The following is a 15,778-nucleotide window of genomic DNA, read 5'->3' as shown; positions in this document are numbered from 1 at the left end:
GCATTTCATGCATGCCTGTGCAGTGGCGTAGATGTTTCCTAGTTTGTACTTATAGTTTGTTTTTTGTCGTGAACAACAAAAGACTCCATTTACTACTGCATCATTAATCAGGAGAGGCTCTAACCCTCCCCTCCTCCTTTTCCCTCCCTCTCTTGCGTTCTCCCAATTTCTCTCTCTTTCTCTTCACTAAAGCCAAACAGAGCCAGTGATCTCATTGATGTGGATCTGTCATAGTCAGAGCTAGTGTTGCTCCAAGTCTGTCCAGCCTGTAAACATTGAATGTCTATTTTTGGTTACTGTGATGCAAAATCAGTGTGGCACCCGGAAACGGGCAGCAACCTGCCATAGTGAGTGAAGTACTGTCTCTCTGGCAACGGAGAGACTGTGTGTGTGTGTGTGTGTGTGTGTGTGTGTGTGTGTGTGTGTGTGTGTGTGTGTGTGTGTGTGTGTGTGTGTGTGTGTGTGTGTGTGTGTGTGTGTGTGTGTGTGTGTGTGTGTGTGTGTGTGTGTGTGTGTGTGTGTGCGTGCGTGCGTGCGTGCGTGCGTGCGTGCGTGCGTGCGTGCGTGCGTGCGTGCGTGCGTGTGCGCGCGCTCGTCTGCGCGCGTGTGTGTGTGCGCGTGTGTGTCATTCTTAGTAGTGTTGGCCCTATAATGTAATGCTGACCCTTTTAACTGCCAGCTTTCACTGAAATAAAGTAAATTACAGTGGCCTTTCCAATCAACAAAGACGAATGAAGTATGTCCAACCTCACAACCTACTGGGCGCAGATGTAATTTCAAGGTATAGTTTTGATTTAAATTTGGTTGTTGTCAACTAACGTGAAGTAAACAAAAAAAGTAACCATGTCATTGGATTTAGGTTAATACAAAATTATTTTATGTTGATGAATGTTTGCAAATTCAATCTCTTTTCCACATTGATTCAACATCATTATATTGCATTTTTTATATGGAAACAACATTGATCAAATCAGTTTTTGCCCTGTGGGAAAGGTCTCTTCAAACAAAGATTGGGTTTATAGTTACGAATATACATTTTTCAAGTCTATCAGATTTTTGTCTCAACTTTTGCCTCAGCAAACAGTTAGGCTCCAGTCAAGTCAAATAACTTTGACAAAAACAACAACACAGAGTTACACGTAGGATAAACAAACGTACAGTCAATAACACAATAGAAACATCTATATACAGTGTGTGCAAATGTAGTAAGATTAGGGAGGTAAGGCAATAAATAGGCCATAGTGGCAAAAAAATTACAATTTAGCATTAACACTGGAGTGATAGATGTGCAGGTAGAGATACTGGGGTGCAAAAGAGCAAAAATAAATAACAATATGGGGATGAGGTAGTTGGGTGGGCTATTTACAGATGGGCTGTGTACAGGTGCAGTGATCAGTCAGCTGCTCTGACAGCTGATGCTTAAAGTTAGTGAGGGAGATATGAGTCTCCAGCTTCAGTGATTTTTGCAGTTCGTTCGAGTCATTGGCAGCAGAGAACTGGAAGGAGAGGCGGCCGAAGGAGGAATTGGCTTTGGGGGTGACCAGTGAAATATACCTGCTGGAGCGTGTGCTACGGGTGGGTGCTGCTATGGTGACCAGTGAGCTGAGATAAGGCGGGGCTTTACCTAGCAAAGACTTATAGAGGACCTGGAGCCAGTGGGTTTGGCGACGAATATGAAGCGAGGGCCAGCCAACGAGAGCATACAGGTCGCAGTGGTGGGTAGTATATGGGCCTTTGGTGACAAAACAGATGGCACTGTGATAAACTACATCTAATTTGCTGAGTAGAGAGTTGGAGGCTATTTTGTAAATGACATCGCCAAAGTCGAGGATCGGTAGGATAGTCAGTTTTACGAGGGTATGTTCAGCAGCATGAGTGAAGGAGGCTTTGTTGCGAAATAGGAAGCTGATTCTAGATTTAATTTTGGATGGTAGATGTTTAATGTGAGTCTGGAAGGAGAGTTTACAGTCTAACCAGACACCTAAGTATTTGTAGTTGTCCACATATTCTAAGTCAGAACCGTCCAGAGTAGTGATGCTGGACGGGCGGGCAGGTGCAGGCAGCGATCGGTTGAAGAGCATGCATTTAGTTTTACTAGCATTTAAGAGCAGTTGGAGGCCAATGAAAGGCGAGACAAACTATGAAACTAATTTCCATTCCATCAAATACAAACAAATAAAATGCTCAACATAGATCATGCTGAACTTCAATAGTCTCAATAACCACAGACCCATCATTAAATATCCATACAGTACACTTATTCACACGAGCGTCATCGTCTCGTTCGGACACTATCTATGGAACACTTCCCCAAACATTCCAGTCACCTGTGTAGTGTTTGTGTGTCTGGTCTCCTTTGTTGAGCTGAGAATAAGAGCCACATGCCAGAAATACCCATTCTCTCACCCATCGATCAATCAGCTACTGTAATGATAACAGACTGAATCCAGACGCGGGGTACAGGACAGAGACACACATGAGGTCATGCATATTTACAGTACCTCCCCAGACATCAAAGCATGTCTAGCACTGTGAATGGTTGGCATCTCACTGGTGATGTCATCCTTTGTTAAACTTATAACACAAAGTTATAGGTAGACTACATTCTGACCAGTTTACATATGTACCACACTTCTACAGCTTTCCCCAGCACAACGACAAATAGGAATGAAGTACCATTGTTGTCTATGGCCTGTGTAGGGTATGTATTGAGTTGACATGCTCACGTCTGTAGAGAACAAAATAAGTCTCTTTCCCATTTCCACAGAATATAAAGCAGTTCATATCCACTGATTTAAGGTGTCTCTTGCCAAATATATGTTATCTCAATGAGACTAACCTGGATAAATAAGGGTTATGTAAAAATGAAGAGAACTCCTTTCCGTTATATAGAGGTATGAATTGTTATTTCATGCACTTAATTTGAAAGATGTATATTAGAAACATAGCTAAAGTTACTAAAATTGAATAATATCAAAGTGTCTTTTACGTTCAGCCATTACTGATGAGTCAAATGTATTCATGAGTTTCAATAACTGTCATCAGAAGTTTAGGAAGTTCACTATAAAATCAAATCAAATTTTATGTCACATACACATGGTTAGCAGATGTTAATGCGAGTGTAGCGAAATGCTTGTGCTTCTAGTTCCGACAATGCAGTAATATCTAACAAGTAATCTAACCCTAACAATTTCACAACAACTACCTTATACACACAAGTGTAAAGGAATGAATAAGAATATGTACACTGCTCAAAAAAATAAAGGGAACCCTTGTAACTCCAAGTGAATCACACTTCTGTGAAATCAAACTGTCCACTTAGGAAGCAACACTGATTGACAATAATTTTCACATGCTGTTGTGCAAATGGAATAGACAACAGGTGGAAATTATAGGCAATTAGCAAGACACCCCCAATAAAGGAGTGGTTCTGCAGGTGGGGACCACAGACCACTTCTCAGTTCCTATGCTTCCTGGCTGATGTTTTTGTCACTTTTGAATGCTGGCGGTGCTTTCACTCTAGTGGTAGCATGAGACGGAGTCTACAACCCACACAAGTGGCTCAGGTAGTGCAGCTCATTCAGGATGGCACATCAATGCGAGCTGTGGCAAGAAGGTTTGCTGTGTCTGTCAGCGTAGTGTCCAGAGCATGGAGGCGCTACCAGGAGACAGGCCAGTACATCAGGAGACGTGGAGGAGGCCGTAGGAGGGCAACAACCCAGCAGCAGGACCGCTACCTCCACCTTTGTGCAAGGAGGAGCAGGAGGAGCACTGCCAGAGCCCTGCAAAATGACCTCCAGCAGGCCACAAATGTGCATGTGTCTGCTCAAACGGTCAGAAACAGACTCCATGAGGGTGGTATGAGGGCCCGACGTCCATAGGTGGGGGTTGTACTTACAGCCCAACACCGTGCAGGACGTTTGGCATTTGTCAGAGAACACCAAGATTGGCAAATTCGCCACTGACGCCCTGTGCTCTTCACAGATGAAAGCAGGTTCACACTGAGCACATGTGACAGACGTGAGAGAGTCTGGAGACGCCGTGGAGAACGTTCTGCTGCCTGCAACATCTTCCAGCATGACCGGTTTGGCGGTGGGTCAGTCATGCTGTGGGGTGGCATTTATTTGGGGGGCCGCACAGGCCTCCATGTGCTCGCCAGAGGTAGCCTGACTGCCATTAGGTACCGAGATGAGATCCTCAGACCCCTTGTGAGACCATATGCTGGGTGGGTTGGCCCTGGGTTCCTCCTAATGCAAGCCAATGCTAGACCTCATGTGGCTGGAGTGTGTCAGCAGTTCCTGCAAGAGGAAGGCATTGATGCTATGGACTGGCCCGCCCGTTCCCCAGACCTGAATCCAATTGAGCACATCTGGGACATCATGTCTCGCTCCATCCAACGCCACGTTGCACCACAGACTGTCCAGGAGTTGGCGGATGCTTTAGTCCAGGTCTGGGAGGAGATCCCTCAGGAGACCATCCGCCACCTCATCAGGAGCATGCCCAGGCGTTGTAGGGAGGTCATACAGGCACGTGGAGGCCACACACACTACTGAGCCTCATTTTGACTTCTTTTAAGGACATTACATCAAAGTTGAATCAGCCTGTAGTGTGGTTTTCCACTTTAATTTTGAGTGTCACTCCAAATCCAGACCTTCATGGGTTGATAAATTGGATTTCCATTGATTATTTTTGTGTGATTTTGTTGTCAGTACATTCAACTATGTAAAGAAAAATTTATTTAATAAGATTATTTCATTCATTCAGATCTAGGATGTGTTATTTTAGTGTTCCCTTTATTTTTTTGAGCAGTGTACATAATAATATATGAATGAACGCTGCCCGAACGGCATAGGCAAGATGAAGTAGAAGGTATAGAGTACAGTATATACATATGTGCTGAGTAATGTTGGGTATGTAAACATTATATAAAGTGGCATTGTTTAAAGTGGCTAGTGATAATTTTATTACATACATTTTTCCATTATTAAAGTGGCTAGAGTTGAGTCAGTATGTTTGCAGCAGCCACTCAATGTTAGTGATGGCTGTTTAACAGTCTGATGGCCTTGAGATAGAAGCTGTTTTTCAGTCTCTCAGTCCCCGCTTTGATGCACCTGGACTGACCTCGCCTTCTGGATGATAGTGGGGTGAACAGGCAGTGGCTCGGGTGGTTGTTGTCCTTGATGATCTTTTTGGCCTTCCTGTGACATCGGTTGGTGTAGGTGTCCTGGAGGGCAGGTAGTTTGCTAGAGATAGCTTTTGGTAATAAAATACAGACATGGGCAAGTTGTTGAGAAGGAAGGATGGCGCTCTCTTCATGCTGATTTAATCAGAAATTGGACAAAGGGAATATCATCATCATAATCAATGGGAAGTCACCTCTGTGTCGTAGTGTATGTCCTGTGCTGTCACTATACGCGTCACAACAGTCACACTACTCTCTGCAGCAGAACAGACAACATGGCAGACTTACAGGAGTAGGTAGGAATACTTTTGTTCTTCATATAATGAATAGCGAGAGAGAAGCTGAATCAGGCAAGTCTAAAGAAATCATGTTTAAAAACACTTACATTTGTACTTCAACTGTTTGATACTGTATTTGACAATTGCATCACTAAAGAAGCAAAGTTTACCTATCAAATGTATTGTTTATTGACTACCTGTCTGAAATGTAATTTAAAGGCTACCATTAGTACAAAATTAATCTGTTTTCTGCCTTATCAGCTATGCCCTCTAGTGGACTAATGTTGCAACACATTGGCATGACCATACACTTCTAATGCACTGCTAACTGTGGTGTCCACACCACTCCGCAAATACAGGTCAAATCATATTGCCCTACACTCGTCAGTCAACAGTTCCCCAGGGTAAACAACCAAATGATCTAAACCACCTTGTGTCCCCCAAATGGAACCCTATTCCCTATTTAGTACACTACTTTTGACCAGGTCCCACAGGACTCTGTTCAAAAGTATTGCACTATATTTTTTTAAATATTTTACCTTAATTTAACTAGGCAAGTCAGTTAAGAACAAATTCAACAAACTATAGGGAATATGGTGCCATTTGGGACAGATCTATTGTCAGTAGAAAGTAAAACATGTTCCTGGTCTATTGGTATACCTTGATAAGAGTCCATCAGAGCAGAAAACAGTTGTGTAATTTCTTGCAAAGTCAACCGACTGAGCCACACCAAAATAATGGTCGGTCACAGACCACTGTTAATTCAGTTATTCATTGCAAATGTTTATTACAATTTATGATGCAAACATTAAGTCTCTCCCTTATCTGAACAGTTCATGGAATATGAGGAAATGAAAACACCAAGGGGCAGAACAGGGAAAAAAACGACAGGTTTTGAGATAAGCACTCAATTCCTTACATTGTAATTTGGCATTTGCTCCCCCTTGTTGTACTTCTGTATATGGTCAATAAAAAACAAAGAACAAGGCATGCATAATAGTTTTATAATGCACATTGATCAAGGAAACCGCTTATTAAAAAATCCCATATGGTCCCTTTCCACTAGGTTCTCACTCGTGGACTATTCCTCATATCTAACTTGGACACTATATTCATCCTGTTCTGGGTCAGTTTCCCAAAAGGATGTTATGTTTCTAAGGTGAACCCGGGCCCAGCTCTGTTTGGGGGAACTCATCTGGCTTTCTAACATTGACAACTACTGAGATGTTATATAGCGCCAACCACTTCTTACTGCATGTTATCGTCAAGCTATTTTCAATCATTTCATTCACAGTTAAATGTCTTCCTGATCTTGTCTGCTAGCTAACAATTTCAACCTCGAACCCCAGAGAAATGGTTATATAGCCAATATTATTCCTTTTCATTCTTCCAAATTAAAAAGTCCCCTCCCATTGTCGTATATGGTCCTTTCTATCTTACCCCAGCGTGTCGACCCCCAGAGTTCCATGCTGCCTACAACCCATTGGCCTACCTACACTCCAGTCTTGGAGCATGGGACTAGTCCGTGTCCATAGACAACACATTGCTGTTTGGAAATGGGATTACCTTAAATGCCAATACAAGTGACAAACTTAAGAAATGTAACTATTTCCAATACATTAATGTAGATCAATGCAGGGCTCGGTTTATTATAAGACAATGACACAGCCAGAGAGACTGAAGGGTTTTCTTTAAGGTGAGTGCTGCTGTCTACGTGGCCACACTTCTTACTATGTAAAAAATATAGGATGAAGAAAAGACATTCATGAAACATGATTAAACACGAGTGATGTCTGTACGTTGCCTTTCCTGTTAAAAAAGTGTATTGCGATGTGTACAACTACTCAGCTGTCTCACTGCTCAAAATGTGTTGGCAGGTGGCAGATTAGATTACCATTAGATTCATTTACAGATTTACAATTATATACTGCATTTGTCACACCAACAGATGTCATGGGGAGGCGAATAGATGCAAACAAAATAGAAAAGATTCATCTGTTTAGATTTTTTTTTAACACTTCTGCAGAACCAATGCTATGTTAATTCTCTTGGAAAAAAAGAGAAAAGTGTAACCCAAAAAAAGTGTTCTGGAGACCAAATAAAGTCTATTGGGTTCAAGTTGTACTGTTTTTTTCTGGTGGTGGAGGCAGACTTTATAAACCAAACATGGGACTGAGTGTGGTGGTGGTAGAAGTGGGGTGTCTCCCTGTAGCACCTCCTGGTGTCGGGGCTCTAATCAATGTACTGGGAGAGCCAGCGGAAGCCCTCGCCGTAGCCCTGCCTCTTCAGCACGCTGCACATGAACACCTCCAGTGGTCTTGTGTTCAGCTCCTTCATGGGAATGTTGCCCTGAAGACCAGACAAACATTGTCAGGGAACCACATCATTAAAATGTATGGTTATTCTAAGCTTTCTGTTGTAAAAACCTTAACTACATCATAGAGGTGGCCTTTCAACAGGATATTGCTTTGGTTAATGGTTGTACCAGGAGCTGACAGGGTGAAACTGTAGGCCCTAGTTATAGCCATGTCTTGTCCCTATGAGCACAAACCCTGAATGGATGAGGGTTTGTATAATTATAAAAACAGTAGCACTGTTATTTGTTGTACAGTTCAGTAGTTCTACTGGGAGAAGAGTGGGTGGCACAGTAGTATCAGGAGGTGTGTGTTCGTGCAGGGATCTCCTTACCTTGCCTGTTGTCTGGCCATATAATCCAAACAGCTCACGCAGTTTCTCCTCACTGACGGCTTCCGTTTTGTCAATCTTGTTGCCAAGGACCAGGATAGGCACGTTTCCAATGGTCTCATCTGTCATTAGAGCCTGTGTGGACCACAGGACGGAAATGTCTGGTTAGTTATCACAATAGTCCACACTAAACATGTCATGATCTTCGACATTATCTACCCGTGAAAAAGCAAGGCATGCCTTCATTGCAATTGACAAATTGTATTTTATATGTACTTTTTACCCCTTTTTTCTCCCCTATTTTGTGATGTCCAATTGGTAGTTATAGTCTTGTTCCATCGCTGCAACTCCTGGTCGGACTCGGTAGAGGCGAAGGTCGAGAGCCGTGCGTCCTCCGAAACACAACCCTGCCAAGCCGCACTGCTTCTTGACACAATGCTCGCTTAACCCGGAAGCCAGACGCACCAATGTGTCGGATGAAACACTGTACAACAGGCGACTGAAGTCAGCTTGCAACTCGTTAGAGCGCGATGGGACAAGGAAATCCGGCCGGCCAAACCCTCCCCTAACCTGGACGACGCTGGGCCAATTGTGCGCCGCATCATTGGTCTCCCGGTCACGGCCGGCTGTAACACAGCCTGGGATCGAACCCGGGGCTGTAGTGATGCATCAAGAACTGCGATGCAGTGCCTTAGACCGCTGCGCCACTCGGGAGGCCCCTCAACTGACTAACTTTTTGCAGATATCATGAGCCATCATGAGACTTTATGAATGGTAAAGAAAGCATTCTTTCATCAAGCATATAAAGAAATCAGTATGAAACAAATGAACTGCTTATGAAAAGACCCTGTGTTTTGATAAACCATGCCAAAGATGTTCTAAGTTAAAATGTGATCGTTTTCAGTCCCATCCATCTTATGAGGTTTCCAATGTGGTTGTAAATCAATGACACTCACATCAAGTTCTGTTTTGGACTCTGACAATCTCGGGATGTCTATGCAATCCACAAGGAAGACGATGCCGTTGATGGCGGGGAGGTAGTTTTTCCACACTCTGCGAGCTGTGTGAACACACGCACAAAATAAGACAAATTAGTGGAGTTTTTCTGGGATCCACAAATGAACAAATCAATTCTCTCTCTCACACACACATACCTTGTGCATGGCCTCCAAGGTCAAAGGTGGTGAAGGTCATGCCAGCGATCGTCAGTTCTTCCGAGGCTGGTGGGTAAAATGGGTCATGTTTACATTGGGAAACTACTACACAAGCTCAGTCAATTGAGTAACCATCAAATAGCGCTGCCTTTTATGAACAGAGAGGATGATCCATACTTCACTTGACTGTCAAACTATTAGACCTGTTCAGAAACTGGATTGAAAAATGATAAAAATGTGACTAGAAAAGATCTACTCACTTGGATGTAAAGTTGGCACATGCTGTCCCAATCTGTCATCTTTGAGCATGTGCAGTAGCGTCGTCTTGCCAGCATTGTCCAGTCCAAGAAATACTAACTTGCCCGATTTCTTGTACAGTCCTAAAATGTAATTTAAATGTGTTTCTGAAAATGTTTTGTACATTGAAAACAAAGAAGCTGTGACTTTATCACCTTGTCCTGTTGAGGCCTGTTGTCTTTCCTTTGCCTAACAATGTATTCACAATTAAACCAAATCTTTGGAAAGTCTAACAAATAAATCTTCTCACCAACAAAAGAAGTCAAACTTGAAAGTATCAAGTTAAAACAGGTATGCATGAAATATAGTGAACAATACTTTTTATCTGAGATTCAAATTACACTGCTGACCTGCACTACCACACACAAACATTATACCTAGAGCCCTGGATGAATGCCTGTCTTTTCTGAGTCAGCTCTGAGGCCTCGTCGTCATCATTACGCAACACCAAGTGAACCTCAGCAGTACCTGTTTAACAAGGTAAGCAGGAGTGCCACCACACCTCTCTGAGATGAGAGCTAGCTAGTGTCACAGAAACTAGAGAGGGCACTAGAGGGAGGCTAAAGGGAGTGGTAGCAGCAGCCTGAAGTGAGCTTGTTTGTGTTTCACTGTAGCTAGGCAGTGGGCACACGTTGTAAAACAACACAGGCCTAGTCCCAGACTACTCAAATCACCAGCTACCATGTTCAACCACAAGAGGGACAACATGGATTTCTAGGAACAACAGACACAACAAGTGGTAATTAGGAAATAAGAAAAATAAAAGTTATCAGAACTGAGTAGCTTGAGATTCAGCTTCCTATTCAAGCCATTCAGAGGACAGTATTGAAAGTGGAAAAGGTGATGTTTACATGGTACTTACCTAGAAACTGCAGTACACTACTGAAACCACTATAAATCCAATCAAATATGAAGGACATATCCGGAGCTGGTAAATCCTGTAAGAAAGCAAGAACAGAAGTGATGAACAGGCATGCAAGTACAGCACATGGCAAAACGGTTGACTGATTACTTGGCTCGGTTAACTTCCTTTGACACATGCACAAAAAACATTAGGCCTAATAGAAGCCGTTTCCTAAATCTCAAAGAAGGAGACATTGTAAATCAGCCACAAAGACAGCGATCCTGAGCGGCGCAGCGGTCTAAGGCACTGCATCGCAGTGCTAGAGGCATCACTCCAGACCCGGGTTCGATCCTGGGCTGTATCACAATCAACCGTGATAGGGAGTCCCATAGGGCGTGCCGTTCGGGTTAGGGGAGGGTTTGGTCGTGTAGCCCGTCATTGTAAATAAGAATTTGTTCTTAACTGACTTGCCTAGTTAAATAAAAGGTTCCATTTTAAAAAATCTATAAAAAAATCCAACAGTGAAGTATATTACTTATTTATCCCCGGATTCCAAAACTGTTGATGATCATCAATCTATATTACAAGTATAAGAGTTGGCTACTTCAACCAGCAGAAGTATCAGTGACACAGGCAAAGTAACAAGACACGATTAGGATAGTATATTTGACTTTCCAAAGATAAACTAACAATTAACCAAGAAGACATTACAATCCCTGCTATCAGAGTTCAGCCTGAAGAACATGGTACATGTTGCACAGTTGCAAGGAGAGGCCCTCCTATCTGAAGGAGTTAGCCACACGTGATAAGAACCATGACAATAATTGGCTCCCCTCAGGAAGTATCATCTTGTTCCAGTCGGATTAATTGGACAGAAGTACATGCAGTTCAGACCAATCTTCACACTGTCTCTTTCCTAACAACCAAGATGTGTGTTCCTGAACATAGCCTTAACAACACTGACTCAGAGCCTGCTGAAGTGGACCATGGGTCTTAGAAATGGATAATCCCAACCCCCACCAGATTTTGTTTGCCAAAGTTTATCTTATTGTACTTTCCATGACAAAAGAACAAAGATTTCTGCATTGCGCATCCTTAAAAACTGTTTGACTAAACAAACCAAATGACCATCTAAAAGTCCTCTAAAAATAAGTTTGCATGCAGCTTTCTGTACAACTCAAAATAAACTGCAATTCACACTCAAAAGGTCAGTTACCCTTGAATATCTTATTCCCTTTCCTATTTTTCACTGCAACAAATGAAACGTGCTCTAACGTCTATACATAAATGCTTCCTTCAGTGAGCACCGAGCAGGAGAAAATATATTTTCTCTGGAAAAAAGAGAAAAAAAGAGACGTGGCTGGCTGAGGTGGCTACTTTCCACCGCAATTCCACCAACACTCAGACTCAACTCTCTCCCTGGCTAGTGTGGCACCACAATGTGCCAGGCAGGCTGGCCAACCTGTGGCTCTAGTTACACAACATGCAAACAGCTCCAGGGCTAAAGTATAAGGGAGCTAAAGGTCAAGACCATGCAAATACAGCTGAACCAGGCTACACGTCAGCAGGAGCTCTCCCCCTGGCTGGCTCCCAGTGTGTGACGTGATCCAGCAGAAGATGCTGGTCTAACAGTGTGGCCAGCAGATATAGGCTAGTGGAGATGTATCATCTAGCTATCAAAGCAAGATAGCAGAGCCCTACTCTGAACACTTACCTTGATGACTTTAAGCTGGCGACCATACCAATCTGATTTTAAATGACTACAGTAATCACCCTGCATAGAGATACAATATATTTAGTATTCTATTGTGTTTTAAAAAGCTGGAATCCTTAAGTCCTACTATTTATCCTCAAGCAAGGGGTGAGGCCGATGACAAAGGACACCATCAAGCCAACTCCTTCAAAGGCATACTTCAACCTATTTATATGTACATTACTGTATTTATACATGGGATTTGTTTTTCAACAGGAAAAGTTACAAAATAGCTGGAGTGTACCTTTAATGGTGAAACAGCCATATCTGTTTGCAATATTAAAACAAAGAAGTTTCAAGCAATGAACAAACACTGTTTTATCCCCCTTGGACATCATTGCACGAGCGATAGGTGAGCCCAATATGCATTTCAAAATGTTTTTGCCATGCTGCGCGGCATTCATCAGCATGGGGTGGGTCTATACTGACATATGGAATTGTTTTAAAATGATCATACCATGGATCACTTAGCTATTTGATTTAGAATTTTAGGACCCCTTTAGGTATCCCCCACAAAAAAATATATAAAATATTGAATTTGGCCTTTACTACTATAGCCCATAGAAATGCATTGAATAACACATTGATAAATAGCAAAAAAAAAGACAGTAGAAAATGTTTTATCATAAGGAATAGGGTTTTGAAGTGTTTTCCTATATCTAGGAGATATAAGAAAGCTCATGAAGTAAATAAATATATATGACAGATATTTAACCCATTTTTTGGGATAGGCACAAAACGACTTTTATTTATTTCACCTTTATTTAACCAGGTAGGTCAATTGAGAACAAGTTCTCATTTACAACTGCGACCTGGCCAAGATAAAGCAAAGCAGTGCGACACAAACAACAACACAGAGTTACACATGGAATAAACAAACATACAGTCAATAACACAATAGGAAAAAAATCTATATACAGTGTGTGCAAATGAGGTAAGATTAGGAAGGAAAGGCAATAAATAGGCCGTAGTGTCGAAGTAATTACAATTTAGCAATTAAACACTGGAGTGATAGATGTGCAAAAGATGAATGTGCAAGTAGAGATACTGGGGTGCAAAGGAGCAAAAAAAATAAAAATTGCGAAAATCCGGTAATAAGCATTTATTTGACTGATTTAGTTATTTATATTAGCCAGCAGAATAGTGTCCAACTAATGCAAGAATTCACCAACTACCTCCCATTCACCATCTACACCCCCATACATTTTTTACCTAGTACCGGTTACCGTCAGACAATTCCTATGACACTCACAGAGCAAAACGGAGAACACCATCATGTTGGCGAGAACCTCCCCTTTCCATAGTGGGGTCACATTAGTCTGCCCAAACAGTTCAGATGCTACAAACAGAGGTTGGCACATCGGCGGTACCAACTTCAGCCGAGTCCAAACCGGGGCCAAACCGTTTGGACGCTACAGACGTTTTCATGAGAAGACAGATTGTCGGGATGTCTCATGGTCTGACAGCTGTATCTCAGCCACCTAACACTGCAAATGTGGAAAGCCACCATAGGCAGAAGCGGTGGATCTCTAGCTTAATCTGGCAGATTTTGATGGGATTTTTTTACATCAATAGAGTCTAGGGGGTTAAATAATGTTCTACTTAATTATTTTAATTCCTCTGAACATCAGTCCTTTATGTCATTGATCAATATAAGCCCAACAATAACATTTTGCATACAGCATGTAGCTTCAAAATATACACATATATAGGAAAGTAGCAGTGCACATGTGCAAAATATTGTAAGATATTTAAATATTAAGGTCGGAGGGCAGTGAGGTTTACTTAAGGATTACAGATAAAATATACTTCCAGTAGGATACCAGGGGTGTATTCACTAGGTACCAAACACAACCTACCTGAATTTGTCCAATAGAAAACAATTTTTGTTTCAAAACGTTCTGTTTGCAACCGTTTTCTACAGTTTGGGCTAATGATTACACCCCAGGCTCCCAGACAGATCTAAATGCCAGCCCAGCTGGATCATGTTCTCATCTTGTTGCTAGAGCCTCTCAAATTGAAGGATTTGAATTAAAAGGAAGCAAACTACAGGTTCTGACTCGCTATAATTTACATACACTGATCAATCAAGTCACAGTTTTCAGCTCAAAGTTTTCTAGACCTAGTAGAATTTGAGGTGAGAGCAGATAGCTAAAAAATAGCTGCTATAAATGGGGGAAAGGTAATGTTACTGGGATTAAATTCAGCGTAGTCCGTATCAAACTAATCTGAAACATTTAACATTGGCAGGAATTGGAAGACAAAAAACAGTCACATAGTGGAAAATCCGGTAATAAACATTTGTTTGACTGATTTAGTTATTTATATTAGCGAGCAGAAGTGTCCAACTAATGCAAGAATTCACCAACTCACACACACATTCAAACAAATGTGGATTATGTCTCCGACACCTATCGATTTTGATTTCTTTGACTACAAATAAAAACAATTTGAGCTCGAAATGGTGGCTGTCCGTAAAATTTCATTTTAATTTACGATGCAAAATCGATATGATTAATAATATAGTTATGACGACTATATCCAGCTGGCTAACTAACGTTTGATAGCCAAGCTAACTAAAGGATAGCGAGCTGCGAGTCACAAATTGTACCTTTAGCTGGCAGCGAGAATCGGTTTGTTGTTCACATTTATTGTAGCTTGTTAACTAAGATTAAAATCTAGCTACAGTAGCGTTGACATAGCTAATGGCAATTTACGTGTGTAACTAAGTTAGTGCATCTGAATTCATAGATACGTGTCATTTTCAGAGATAACTATAGTAGCATCGAGTTAATTGCAAACATAAGGAAGCGCTGGGTGTATTGACAGTAAAGCTGTTTGTTACAGCTAGAGAACATCTCAATATAAAAATGCAAATACAAATGGGCCTACTTTAAGGTTACCACATTACGTGTCAAAGTAACTTGAAACTGTTAATTAGCTACCGTCAGCAATTTGATTGAGGGTTCCTGACCGACTAACTAACGTTAGCGTATACCGTTAACTAGCTATCCGCGCTAGCCTTAATACCGAACGTTAAAATACACTTTCGCAAACCCCAAGTAATGCTTACACTTACCCGTTATCTAAGTGCAGATCAATTGACTAAATATGTTTGCTCTTAAAATCATGAAAATCTGCTTTATGGTCAAATGAGAGCACCCAATTCAAGTCTTCCTCTCCACCTTCGTGTTATGTTACAGAGCCACGACACAGCAATGCAATCTGTGTCCAATAACTCCCCAGGCCCAGGCATAGCCGCTTCCTGTTTATGTTTCACAATCATCTTTCCGGTAGGGGAACAAAAATGTGAACCATATTCTAGCACTCCTGTAATCTAAACGTGTTAACACAGAACACATTTGATTTAAATAATAATATTCATCCTGCAATGTTATTTGATAACGAGGGAGTTTGGTATGTCTATATTTCTGATCTGAACATGTTTCTACTTCCAGTCCAGAGTCTTCAACTCCAGTAAATAAATCACCCTGGAGAAACGAATTAATAAAAAAATTAACCATTAATCTGGTTTTATATAAACTACTTGTATTTGTAATAGACAGTCTGTCACCATGTATTTAA

General features: G+C 41.6%; 1 protein-coding gene across 1 annotated transcript; it reads right to left on the bottom strand.

Annotated features, from left to right (window-relative positions):
- Positions 1–6,216: 6,216 nt before the first annotated feature.
- On the bottom strand, positions 6,217–15,401 carry sar1a (SAR1 gene homolog A (S. cerevisiae)). The gene is given in 7 exon segments (NM_001141789.1): positions 6,217–7,809; positions 8,149–8,280; positions 9,102–9,205; positions 9,300–9,365; positions 9,560–9,679; positions 10,459–10,534; positions 15,273–15,401. Coding segments are annotated over 6 exon segments (597 nt in total). The 5' UTR covers positions 10,517–10,534; positions 15,273–15,401; the 3' UTR covers positions 6,217–7,692.
- Positions 15,402–15,778: the final 377 nt, after the last annotated feature.

Source organism: Salmo salar, chromosome 04, assembly GCF_965601325.2.
Source record: "Salmo salar chromosome 04, fSalSal1, whole genome shotgun sequence".
NCBI classification, from domain to species: Eukaryota; Metazoa; Chordata; class Actinopteri; order Salmoniformes; family Salmonidae; genus Salmo; species Salmo salar.
This window is presented reverse-complemented; position numbering and strand designations above follow the sequence as displayed.